The following is a 13,537-nucleotide window of genomic DNA, read 5'->3' on the forward strand; positions in this document are numbered from 1 at the left end:
CTTCCCCAGAGTCGGCTTGGGGCCCTGGCAGAGTTGCTGCTTTGTCCACAGGGTCCTCGTCCTGGGGCCACCCGTGGGGGCAGCTGTGCTCAGTGCATGACCTAACCAACTTCTCTTTGCCCTTTGAGCAAGCTGTGACAGATCCGGAGAGTCAGTGTAAGTGGCCTCCTGGGTTTAAGCAAGGACCAGCCCTTGAGGATGCACTCCCAGGCGTCTGTGGTCTCGAATGACACCGTGTATGCAGGCATGCTCGCTTGAGAGCCCTTCCTCAGCAGTGGTCGCTAAGGTTGCAATCTTGCAAACTGGTTAAGCCTCTGCCTGCAATTCCTGATGCTTGAAAAACTTGCATTATTGGAGATTTTGCATGAGTGAAACTTGCTGTTTACTTTATTGTTTCTGTTATAGTCTGAGACTCTAGGGAAAAACTAGGATTCTTTGACTCTGTAGACCTAGAAGATACAGACGCCATTAAATTCACTTAACATAAATTCGTTAGAAAGAGCTCCTTTTAGAAATTAACTCCATCTGATCTGTAATAAGCCTTGTAATAAATTTTGCTGACTGGTCACACTAACGGCTTCATGAGGCCCTGGTTGTAGGGCAGACATCTTCGAAGTTGTGGGCTCCAAGCCTCAACCCTGGAGTCAGGTTTGATTGTGCAGATTCTCCTGAAAACACCATCTGAAGTCTCAGGGTGTTTGTAATTACAAACATTTGAGATTTATTTTACTGGGAGCTGATGCTGGGCTCCATCTTGAGAATGCTTTACAGAAACTGACAAGTAAATTTTGTATAGAGTATGTTTTCTGGTTTTAGATTGGTGTTAATTTCTAATTTTTATTTTAGATAGAGCATCCTTTCTAATGCAGTTATGTTCTTAATGAGAAGTTTAAATGTTCCTTTTATCACTTTGGATGAATTTATTCTGAGGATGAATTTTGGAGTTTATTAGAAAAAAAATGTACAGTTAGGTGTTAGTTTTTCTTTTATTGGCCTGCCTGATGATTTTCTTGGTTGCCATTCTCTAGAACATTTGCGGCTGGCAGGGAACATTGGGCCTGGTATCCACTTGCTTTCTGCTTGGTTGTGAGACAATGCTCATTTTTTTTTTTTTTTTGCAAGGTTTTATTTATTTGAGAGCGGGTGTGTGCATGCACCAGCAGGGAGGGGCAGAGGGAGAGGGAGAAAGAATCTGAAGCAGACTGACACGGGGCTCGATTCCACAACCATGAAATCATGCTGAGCTGAAATCAAGAGTCGGGACGCCTAACCAACTGAGCCACCCAGGCGCCCCCAGGGTGCTCATTTTTGTCTGGAAGCTCAAACAGCTGCACCTCAGGACTGATGGCAGAGTAATCTCTTTGATTGCTAGACCTTCCTTCTTACCCTTCTTGTGACTGTCCTACTCTCACAGTGGGCCTGGGGATGAGGAGCTGAGGACATTGTGTGGGGGTAGGGATGGTGCCTAGCACAGGTCCTGGAGCGGAGCCTCCTGGGCTGTGGGAGGAGGCCCAGGAGCCAGCACAGTGGTCAAGAGCAGCCAGGATTCAGCCCCAATGTCAGATACCCTGGGGGCAGACTGCAGAGGGAGTCCCCTCTGGTGCCCTGTGTGAGTCAATGCCCTGCAAGACCAAACAGAACATTCCTGTGCGCAGGATGATGCTTGCCAACCTGGCCAGCTAAAAAGAGCAAAGTGAGTAAAGCAGAGATGGGGCCTTCGGGAGGCCTGGTGAGCAGGCTGTTCTGGGAGGTGGGGGCCCTGTGGGCCCTCACACTGTGGCTGTGGCAGGCACGGGCAGATGAGGTGAGACTGGCCTTCTCGTTTCAGACACATTGAAGGGTATTGCAATGAGAGGCCACTCCAGACCCATTTCCCCTTAGAAAAGGGTCCCAGTGAAATTGTGCAGGTCGAAGAGCCAGCTGGGCTCGCAGCCTGCCCTGGGGACTAGGGGCTGAGGTCCAGGCAGTGATCATTTAGGTGGCAGGACAGCATATAAGCTTGTGGAGGTTTGTCACACGGGCTGTTACTCTGCAGGGGGTGGGGTTCCCACAGTGGATCGGGGGTGTCGGGGGCCTGAGTACCTATCCTGCCTCTGCTGCTGGGCTCTGTCAACCATGGGCAAGTCCCTGTCCCTCTGTGGGCCTCAGTGGCTCCCACCCCTGTAAATGATGGGGGAGGAGTGGGTTGCGAAGGGCTGGTGTCTCTGTCTTGCTCTCAGGCCCGAGCATGTGAAGAGGAGCCCCAGGGAGTCCGTTGACAGGAGGCCGCTCCTCCGCTCCTCCGTGGGTAATGGCCGTTCAAACTACACCCCTGATGCTTGCCTGAACTTCAGCTAGCTTCTTCGCCTTTTTGATTTGTAATTTTCTTGTCTAAAGATGGCGTTAAACCTACTTACCTGGCAAGGTGGCTGGGAGGTCAAAATGAGATAATATATATCCATACCTACTATTCAGTCAATCAATCTGTGTGTCTCTGTGCTTCAAACAGGGCCAGGAACAGCAGATGGGGAAATGCCCATTTAGGGTCGCTCATAAGCTCTGAATTCAGCCATTGGCAGCTCACTCATTGGCTTGTGTGTGTGCACACGTGTGCGCAGTTGTATATAGGACTTCTGCATCTTTTTGGACTGTAAAGTTCTGAAAGAGCACAAAATAGGGACCACCTTGCCCTGGTAAGATAAACTCACCAGGGGTCCAAGCCAGGTGACCTTGGCCTGCCCACAGCACTGCTGAGGTCGCCACTTTCCCATTTGTGGCCTCAAAGAGTCCCTGCGGACCCATGAGCCGGCTTCCACGTCCTGAGCGCAGCTCTGATTGGCTGTGCTTGCACGGTGGAGATGCGGGATGAGTCACGGAAGCGGGAGGGGATCAGGGCAGCGGGAACCATCAAGGGCAGGTGCATGCGGTCAGGCAGGTTAGGTGTCTCTGCGCAGGCTCCCAGCGGTCTCGGTGGCATGCACGCTCTAGCTTCTGTGCGGCTGTGAGAGGACAGCCAGGGCCTCTTGTTTTGATGAGGGTTGTTTTTGCATCTGTGAGGCCTAGGACAGGAACCGTTCTCAGAGAAGCAGCCTCACGGAACATCAGCTGAGAATAGCTGTTGGATGTGGTATCCTTCAAAAAGTCACAGGTGGGGTTCTTTTATGTTCATTTTGGGGCTTTTCAACGTGTCCGATCTTGTGTTCCCCTGCATTGTGTTCCCAGGTGTCTGCCGGGGTCCTTGGGACAAAGGACTGAGGCATGAAATGAGGGACTAGCTCTCTGTTCTGATCACTTTCTGTGTGTGTGCAGAATGGTCCCCCCAGTGTAGTGCCCCAAGATTAGCATCTGTTGCCTCACTGGGCCTGGCCTCACTGCCCACCCAGTCCAGCCTCACACTCTGCCCACTCAGCCGAATGCCCTTGCTCATCCCTCACATCTTAATCAAATTCATCTGTTGAGGCCCTGTGCCCATCCTCGTTCCTCCTGAAGCTTCCCCAAACCCCTCAAGGCTGGAGGTAAACTCTCCCCTCAGACCTCTCCTGGGCTTCCCTTCTGCAGTGGACCTGGGTTGTTTGAGTGCAAGTCTCGCCCTCCTCGGAGGCTGTAAGCACCCAAAGGCGAAGCCTGGGTTTCACCTGTGTCTGTGATGTGCCCCCCCCACCTCTGCCCCCAGCACTTGGCACTTTTGCAAATTGCTGTTCCATAACCAACCCACCAGCATGGGAGTGAATGGAGGGAAGGCCGTCTGAGGCTGAGTGGTCAGGAGCGTTCTTGGCTGGTGTTTTCCCCTCCAGCACCCTCCCCCCGGGGGGGGGGTTTCTCCTGGTTCACCAGAACTCTCTCGACTCAAGATTAGAGCAGTGGGGGACTCTGTCCTGCTCTGCCCCTTGTAGTGTTACTATGGATGGCAAGTGCCTCCCTTGTAACCGGGGAAGTTCAGAAGAGTGAGGAGGGGGGGCTCTTAAGGGAACATGAGAGATCATAAAGAACTTCCTGGAGGAGATGATGCCCAGATGGGTGCTGGAGGATGAGGGTGAGTGGGCAGGTGGAGGATGGGGACAGGCAGGTGCTCACTTAGGTTTGAGTGAGGCGAGACAGGCAAGAGGTGGAAGGGGGCCTCACTGGTGGGTTGGATCTAAAAGGACAGGTAGGGGCGCCTGGGTGGCTCAGTTGGTTAAGCGACTGCCTTTGGCTCAGGTCATGATCCTGGAGTCCCGGGATCAAGTCCCACATCGGGCTCCCTGCTCAGCAGGAAGTCTGCTTCTCCCTCTGACCCTCTTCCCTCTCGTGCTCTCTATCTCTCTTTCTCTCTCTCTCAAATAAATAAATAAAATCTTTAAAAAAATAAAAAATAAAAGGACAAGTAGGCAGGAAAGGACATGAGCTCTGCTGGCTCAAGAGGTGGAGTATGGCTTCTAGAAAAGAGGCTTTAGGTTAGCACTGACCCCATTTATGTCCTCCCTGGGAAGGACATCTGGCCTTGTGAGTGATCACCATTACTTAGTGTGATGCATGGAAGCCGGAAATTCTCTCACGTACATGTTACCTTGGGGGGGCCTCTGTCTGCACACCCGCGGGATGGGGATGGCGAGCAATATGTATGAGAGCCCTCCCCGCCCCTTCCTGGCACATGGTAGCTGCTCGTCGTTATTACATTATGTTTGGGGGCTTGAAATGAGGGGGAATGGGAAGCCCTCCGTACACATAAGGGGGCTTAATCAGTGGTAGCAAATAAGATGATTACTGTATCATTGTACTGTATCATTCTATAGATGAGGAAACTGAGGCCAAAGGACTTTCCCCAGATCACAGGCGTAAGTGGGACCCAGAGCCTGCACACTCTGAATGCCAGCACTTACGACGTGTCAGTGGGATGGAGGGTCAAGGCGCAGGGGAAGGCCAGCAAGGGAACGGTATAGACCGAGAAACTGCGGGACTCTGAACAAGCCTGGCCTGAGGAGAGCTCACAGTGGGTGGTGAGGCTGGGGGCTCAATTTCTGGGGCGGGACCTGAGAAGTGTAAAGTGTGGTGATTTGGGGGGGGGGTGGGATTCCTTATTGAAAGAGGCTAAATGCCAGGGGGATTTCAAATGTTTCAATGCTTTGAACGGTAAATGGTAAGAGAAGACAGAAGTGAGGTGAGAGGTAGGTAGGCAGGGAGCCCCGCATGGAGGGCCCACTGTGGGCAGGTAGCTAAGGGGTGGGTTAGATGGGCTGCAGGCAGGGGTGCCCCAGGTAGAGAAAGCAGCATGTTGGGGGCACTGAGGAGTGCTGAGCATGTGGGTGTCATTGTGTGTGTAGAGGGGCAGGCCATCAGGTTGGGAGAGTGGAGAGCTAAAGGCAGGAGGTGGGGAGGAGAGTGGAGAAAGGTGGGCGGAACAAGCTTCCCCCATGCTTCTGATTGGCTGTGCAGAAGCCCGTGTCCACCAATGGGCTTTCTGTCTGTGCCCCCTCTGAGCCCCTGGGTGGCAAGTGGACTGCTGTGCTGGATTTGAAGACTGAGAGGACAGGGAGTCGTGAACAGAAGTGACCTCTACTTCGAGGACAGTAGAGAATTGAAGCTGCCCAGGCGCTCGTGGCTGCACCCTTGAATAGCAGCATCCAGTGAGGAGGGTATTGGCAGCATGGAGGTGACAAGGCTGTGATGGGCCCTGGGCTGCCCCAGCCAGGGTTCTGGTGCCCCTAGTGGCCCAAGGAGACTGGAGAATGTAGTGTGCTCTCTAGGGAGCTGGTTCACTGATTATTCACAGGTTGGTGTGCAGGGCTGCAGTGAGCCCACTTGGTGCCCATCTTTAGAAAAGGGCACCCTTTCCTCAAGATCTTTTACTTCCACTGACCCTGAAACTGTTGTAATATACTAAGGTTGTTAAAGCAACACTCTTTTCTTTCATTTGCTGTTATAATAAAAACAAATCTGCAGTGTCCATTACGAAAGGTGCCCCCTGTGGTTGTGCAGTGAGCAACCTGCTCAACCAGATGCAACAGCCCTGTTAATGTCAACACGTACTAGGAGCAACGATTGGCTGGCCCTGAGGATTATACAGTGATCTCTGTTGCCTCTAGGCAAAGAGAGAGAGGGCTGCCCGGGTGCCATGCCAGGAGAGGTGACTGCAGGGGGGCAGTCCTACAGCAGGCGGCACTGCCCTCTGCAGAAACAAGTCATTCCTCCGCCGCGTGGTTTTCCTGTAAAGTGCCAGTCAGCTCAGACTGGCAGCAGCATCTGATCAAATAGATGAACAGTATGAATAAAGATGGAGTTATGGGCCTCAGGCTGCCAAAGATAAAATTTCCTTTTATGTCCTGCTTGCCTCTGATGTGTGTGTGGAATAATGATACCTGACGCACATCTTCAGAAATCAGAGCTTCGCAGGCTGGATGTGTGGTGAGGTCAAAGGAGGCCACAGGCTCGGGGAAGGGGGGAATCCCCACGTGGGCAGCTCTCTGGTGTGCCTCGTGTCCTCGAGGCCAGAGGTGGGAGCTGGTTAGTGGACAAATGTTTTCCCTGAGAGGCTAGAACTGACAGCCAGCAAAGCCCCCTGGGTCCCATCCTCTGCCCAGGATATTTTTATGTCAGAAGCAGTGCAGTTTGTCCAGAGGGGGGACCCCTGGAGCATGACTCTTGGCTCATTGACCATTTGGCAGCTGCTTTTCTGCCTGATGAAATTCTGCGCCCCCCCAAACACACACACGCACGCACGCACGCACGCACGCTTTGTTCTTGACCAAACTGAGCTTCATCTCGGCCCATCCTCTGCACCCTGCACATGCATTATTTTTAAGGGTTGTTTACCATTTAAAGCAACAATTCCAGATGTTCAAGATCCTGGTGTTTCCATGACTCCATTACCCTCACGCCACTGTTTTTAGGTCTCTATTTTTAGTCAGTATTTTTCCTTTATGTGAACATCCGTTTTACATCACTGGGAGACAAAAAAAAAATATTACCATTTTCACGTGGCTGTCCATCATAAGCACTTTCCCACGTTACCACAGGCTTAATATGTATCTGTTGAATGGCTGTGGAACATCTTTTCCTTCTGTTAGGCATTTCGGTTCTTCCCAGATTGTCACCAGAGCCAAACTGCTGCCTGAGCATCATTGGCATGTAAAATTTTTCTCTGGTGTCTTTTGCCTAGGACAGATTCCCAGGAGTATGATTGCTGAGCCAGAGGATGAGACTGCTTCCCTCTGGGCACTCCATGGCCCTTGGCCGAAGTGTTCTGGTCCGTGAAGCTCGCAGGGCTGCGTGTGGACATCTGCTTCTCTCCTACCTACCCTGCACTAGCCTTCCATCATTCTGAGAGAGTATTTTTTTAATCAGGCATAAAATTATGCCTTGTTAGTGTTTTAACTTACATTTGACTAACCAGAAAGGATGAATCTCCCCCATCACCACCACCAATTTTGGTTATTATTTGTGGTTGCCCTTCTGTGGTTCATCAGCTGCATCTTTTCCTGCCCTCATGTGGAAACCCAAAGGGAAGCATTATGAATGCTGTTGGTTTATCAAACATGGCTGGAACCCAAGCCAGAGAGGACTTCTTGGGACCTGGCACTGCCCTACTTTGTTTGGTGGGCAAGGTTCTGAGAAATGATCCTTGGAACTGTCATCCCCCAGCAGGATCTGCTGCATAAGCTTGGGGCCCCTTGTTTAAAAATTATTAAGAGTTTCAGGAGAAAGACAGCTGAACATCAAACCAAGCCTGGGGCCCTTCTGACTTTGGGCCCTGTGTGACTGCACAGGTCCCATACCTGTGATGTGCCCCACCCCCACCCCCGCCCCCACCCCGTGGACTCATCGAATTGGAAGTGGAGAGAGTTTGGAAGTAGCTTGCCTGACTGGGCTGAATCTACCCTTCAGCTTCCCCAGGGCCCACTCCAGATGCAGAGGTTCCAGACCCAGAAGTGGACGGGCTTCTGACATGGTACCCCACTCCTGCTGCGCTTGATTGACAATGGCCAGTGGCTGTGAGCCCTCCCGGGTCTGCTCCGCCCTAGACTAGGTCATTTTCTCAGTGGCCATTTCTGTGTCCTCTTACACCTCACGCTGACCCCTAGTGGCTCTTTCTGGTGGAGAGCTGTCCCTTCTGCTGCTCATCTTTGCCTACTTTTGCCAAGCAGAATAAGCAGCATCTCACTGCCTGAATATTTAATAACATTCTGTGCTGTTTTTCCCGTGTGCGCTTTCACCTTTGCCTCTCCCACTTCTGTCTTGCTTTCCCCCTCCTGAGCCTCTCCTGGCCAGCCCAGGGCCAGGAGGAACTGTTGGTTCTGTAGTGAGAAGCTGCTCATCCAAGGGGCTGCCAAGAGCTGCTGATAATCAGTAGCTAGTTGCACTTGCTGGTAATTGGAAATGCCAGGCTGTCTCCCTGATCCCCTTCCCCATGGCCCCCCACCGAGCAGCAGGGGTTCCAGAAGTGAAGGGGGGAGAGGGGAGGGAGTGTTAACTTCACAGGGGGCTCTGAAACATGGTGGCATCCTGAATGGAACGAATGGATTTCCACAGAAAGAGGGTGTGTGAACCCTGGTATGTGTTCTGAGTAGTGGCATTCTGCAGGGGACTTGCAGGGGTGGGGGGCAACTCCTGGAATGCACCCCCTGCATTCTCCCCATGTATTACACAGAGTTTGGAGCTTTTTAAATGGTCCTTGGCTTGATTAAGCTCTTACTCTCATGAGAAATGCGGCCTTACACGTGTGGGGTTTTGTTTTGTTTTGTTTTGTTTTGTTTTACATTTTTCAAAGTTTGAATCAGGAAGGTGTCGATGTGAATTCCACATTGCGCTGAGAAGTGTTCCGTTACCCACACAAAGGAAAATCATGTAGCCGCAGAATCCATGACTATCAGAGTTGGAGGGATCTTGCAGGTGATTTACCCAACCCCAATGGTACAGACAAGGAAACTGAGGCCTGGAGACCCATAGTTGGCATAGTCTGCTAGATAGAGATCAGAGGGCACAGTCCCAAATCATTGCCATTTGGTTGTGAAAATAATTTTTGACATTTTTTCCAGATTACAAAGATAATTCATGCCCAGTGTAGAAAGTTTAGGAAAGAAAAAGCACTTAGAAGCAAACGAAAAAGTACCTTTGATTCTATTGCACAGAAATAACCACAAATAATTTTAATCAGATTGTATGCATCTTTTAAGGACTTGTTTTTTCTCTTTCAACATAATGTTTCTAAGATTTATCTACATTGTTGGGTGTGGCTGTTGTTCATTCATTTCCATGGCTTCTCATATTATTTTGTGTGACTGTATCACAATTCATGTACCTTTCCTCTGTTGATGGACATGAGATATGTTTCTGGTACTTAGCAGTCATGAACTTTGCTACTATGAACATTACTGTACACATCTCCAGGGACATATGTACAAAAGTTTGCTGAGGGGATACCTGGGCAGGCCACTTCAGGTCATGGGATAAATGAATGATAAGTTTTGAAAAAATACCCACCGGACACTGTTTTTCCAAGTGGTTGTACTGACTTACTTTCCCATTAGGTGAATGAGGGTGTGTTCCCTTTGATCATCATCCTCTTCAACACTTGGTATTGTGATGCATATTCTTACAAATCTGATGACCCTAAAATGGTATTTCTGTGTAATCTTAATTGGCATTTCCTTGATATCAAAAGAGCGTGAGCATTTTATTGGTGAGTGTATGTTTCTTCTTAGGTGAAATGCACTTTTCTGTTGGTGGTTTGTCCTTTTCTTACGTATTTGTAGGAGCCCTTTATATGATCTGGATACCAACTGTCAGTGATAAGCTTTTATTTTTAAAAAAAATTTTTTTTGAAGATTTTAGTTGTTTATTTGACAGAGAGAGAGCACAAGTAGGCAGAGTGGCAGGCAGAGGGAGAAGGAGAAGCAGGCTCCCCGCTGAGCAGAGAGCCTGATGCAGACCTCGATCCCAGGACCCTGGGATCATGACCTGAGCCGAAGTCAGACGCTTAACGACTGAGCCACCCAGGCGCCCCTGATGAGTACTTTTTAAAATAGCTTTATTAAAATATTCATTTACCATACAAGTCACTCATATAAAGTGTATAATTCAATTTTTTTTAGTATAGTCACAGGATGTGCAACCATCATCACAATCTAATTATAGAATATTTTTGTCCCTCCTAAAGGAAATCATAGCAGCCATTCCCTATCCTTCCTCCCTCTACCAACCCTAAGCAACCCCTGACCTACTTTTTGTCTCTATAGATTTGCCTATCCTGGATATTTCACGTAGACGTCATATATTTTTGTGTCTGGCTTCTTTCACTTAGCGTAATGTTTTTAAGGTTTATCCATGTTGCACGTGTGTGGGATTGCTGGGTCATATGGTCATATTGCTGGGTTATACAGTTTAACTTTTGAAGGCACTGCCAAACCCTTCTTCACAGCAACTGCACCATTTTGCATTACCACGGGCAGCAGTGTATTAGGGTTGCAATTTCCCCATATCTTTGCCAACACTTGTTGCTTTCTGATTGTTGTTATTGCCATCTTAGTGGGTGTGAAGTGGTATCTCATTATGGTTTTGATTTTCATTTTCTTAATGACTAAGAATGTTGGGTGTTTCCCCCTGTACTTTTTGTGTATCTTTTTGGAGAAATGTCTATTTTAATCCTTTGTCCATGTTTTATTTGAGTTATTTGCTTTTTATCGTGTAGGCTTTTTGCATTTTCTGGATGTCTTTTATCACGTATATCATTTGCAAATGTTTCCTCCCATTCTGGGAGTTGTCTTCTCACTCTCTGAATAGTATCACTTGTAGCACAAGAGTTTTTAATTTTGTTGGTGTCTGATTTATCTATTTTTTTCTTTTGTCACTTGTGCTTTTGGTGTCATATCTAGGAATCCACTGCCTAACCCAAACTCATGAGGATGAATTTCTATGGTTTCTTCTAAGAATTTATACTTTTAGCTCTTAACATTTAGGGGTATGATCCATTCTGAGTTAATTTTTGTGGATGGTGTGAGGTAGGGGTCCAACTTCATTCTTTTGGATGTTTTCCAGCATCACTTATTGAAAACACTATTCTTTTCTCTATTTAATTGTCTTAGCATCCTTATTGAAAATCAGCTGGCCCTAAATGTAAGGGTTTGTTTCTAGACTCTCAATTTTGTCCCATTGATCTATTTGTGTATCCTTATGCCATTACCAAACTGTCAATAGACACTCTTAATTTTAATGTGGTTGAATTTACCAGTCTTATGATAAATTCAGTCTTAGGTTTCTGCCTAGAGATAACATATTTTTCTATATTTTCTTTTTAGAAGTTTTTAAATTTTCACAATGAGGTCCTTAATACATCCAGAATTGATTTCTGGATAGGATGTGAAATATGTGCTTAATTTTATTTTTCTCCATATGGTCAATTATTTGGCCTAGTACTGTTTATTGAGCAGTCCCTTTTTTTACCCACTGACCTGCTCTACCACCACTGGCAACTATCAGAGTTCTGCATGTGCTTGGGTCTGTTTGGGATGCTCTCTCATTTCATAGGACAATTTTTCCCTTTTACCAGTACTACACTGCCTAAAGTACCTTTTAATACATTTTGATATCTTGTAGATCAAGTCCAGCAGCTTATCAGGATGCTGTTATATTTATTCCCATTTTACATATGAGAAAACTGAGTCTCGAGAGGTTACATCATGGGTCACACTGCTAGCGACTGGCATTTGAACTCAGGCAATTAGGATCACAGCGCATACTCTTAGCCTCTGAACTCTGCATACCTCAACAACCATCGCATACAAATCACATTTGCTCCACCAAGTGAATGTTTAAGACTTTATCCCCTTTCTCTCTCTTTGCCTGGCGAAGGGAAAGTAAGCAAATTTTAAATGTAACAAGATCTGGTTTGTTTGAGGTTTTAATCCTCTCCTGCTTCCCTACTTGAGATATTTCAGGGAAAGCTTTCCAAAAATATTTACCACCAGTTTGATATTTTGGGGCAATTTTCTAGGCAAAGATGCAGGTGTGGTCAAGAGAAGAGCTGCCTGGAAAGCAGGTAAGACACAGCAGGACAAGTGACCTGTGGTTAGGACGGAGTGGGCAGCTGAGACCGGAGAGACACCAGAAACCCCGAGAAGTGGTGATGACTGGAGTTCTGGGTTGATGTTGTCTGGGGAATGAGGCTTTGGGACACAGTGAACCTTAGAGACTGCTGCTTGTGTCCCCAGCACCCCACATGGTAGCTGACACACACACAGTCAACACGTTAAGTGAGTAATGTGATTAAGGAACCAATTCAGCAAATATAAGATGCTAAGTTGACCTGCTGTGTCTCCAAGCTGTCATCAGTCTTTTTGAGTGGTACAGTGTGCTGGGGATCAGGGGACAGAGTTCTCACCCTGGGCCCACTGTAGATAGTTTGTCCTAGCCCCAGTGGACCTTGACTTCCTTAACTGTCCCATGGTGGGGAGTGGGGGCGGAGATGTGGTTCTTTGTGCTCCTGCAGTGATGCAGAAGCAAGGAAAACCACTCAAACCCCTTTTGCAGGGGACTCCCTCCCACACCCCTATGAGAAGGAGGTAGGCCATGCCATCCAGCTGTGTGCAGCTTGTGGCCAAACTGCATGTGCCAACTGCTCACTCACACTGCACAGAACCAGAGGTCATGATGTGGTTCTTCAAATGTTCAGGACGGGAGTGAAGCCCAGGGAGAGACCGAAGCGATCTGATCTGTAGGGTCACTGCAGCTAAACCTTGGGGCAGCCATTGTCCTGGTTCCTTCCTCTGTAGTCCTCATCCGCTGATGGACGTTTAGGTTGTTTTCACTTTTTGGCCACCACGAGTAATGCTACTATGCAATAAACATTCACGTGCAAGTTTTCGTGTAGACATATGTTTTCATTTTTCTTGGGTGTAAATCTAGGATGGGATTGCTGAGTTCTGTAATAACTGCCAAACTGTTTTGTTTTGTTTTGTTTTGTTTTGTTTTTTACAGCAGGTGTACTATTTTATATTCCCATTAGGCTGAAGGGTCCAGTTTTCCTGCATCCTTACCAACACTAATTTTCTTTTGACGACAACTGATACTGAGCATTTTTTCATGTGCTTATTGGCCATTTGTATATCTTTGGAGAAATGTCGGTTCAAATCCCATTTTTTAAAATTTTCTTTTCTTTTATTTATTTATTTACTTATTTATTTTCAAATCCCATTTTTTTCTTTTTCTTTTCTTTTCTTTTTTTTGGTTTTGTTTTTTTAAAGTAGGCTCCATGCCCAGCATGGAGCCCGATGCAGGGCTTGAACTTGTGACCATGAGATTAAGACCTGAGCCAAGATCAAGAGTCAGACACTTAACCAACTGAGCTACCCAGGTGCCCCTCAAATGCCATTTTTTGTTAAAGATTTTATTTATTCATTTGACAGAGAGAGCACAAGCAGGGGGAACAGCAGAGGGGGAAGGAGAAGCAAGCTCCCCACCGAGCAGAGAGCCAATGCTGGACTCGATCCCAGGACCCTGGGATCATGACCTGAGCCAAAGGCAGACGCTTAACTGACTGAGCCACCCAGGCGCCCCAACAAATCCCATTTGTTAATTAGGTTGTCTT

At 47.9% G+C, this 13,537-nt stretch overlaps 1 protein-coding gene across 5 annotated transcripts in view; it reads left to right on the forward strand.

Moving 5' to 3' along the window:
• Positions 1-13,537, forward strand: part of OSBP2 (oxysterol binding protein 2) — a 164,141-nt gene that overhangs the window by 96,248 nt on the left and 54,356 nt on the right. Inside the window, exon 2 of one of the 5 annotated variants that reach the window (XM_027575909.2) lies at positions 7,120-7,201. The exons of the other annotated variants lie outside the window; for them this stretch is intronic. Coding sequence (XP_027431710.1) covers positions 7,132-7,201 — 70 coding nt within the window. The 5' untranslated portion in view covers positions 7,120-7,131. The remainder of the gene's footprint in view (positions 1-7,119; positions 7,202-13,537) is intronic. 5 annotated transcript variants of the gene reach the window in all.

Source organism: Zalophus californianus, chromosome 14 (genome assembly GCF_009762305.2).
Source record: "Zalophus californianus isolate mZalCal1 chromosome 14, mZalCal1.pri.v2, whole genome shotgun sequence".
NCBI classification, from domain to species: domain Eukaryota; kingdom Metazoa; phylum Chordata; class Mammalia; order Carnivora; family Otariidae; genus Zalophus; species Zalophus californianus.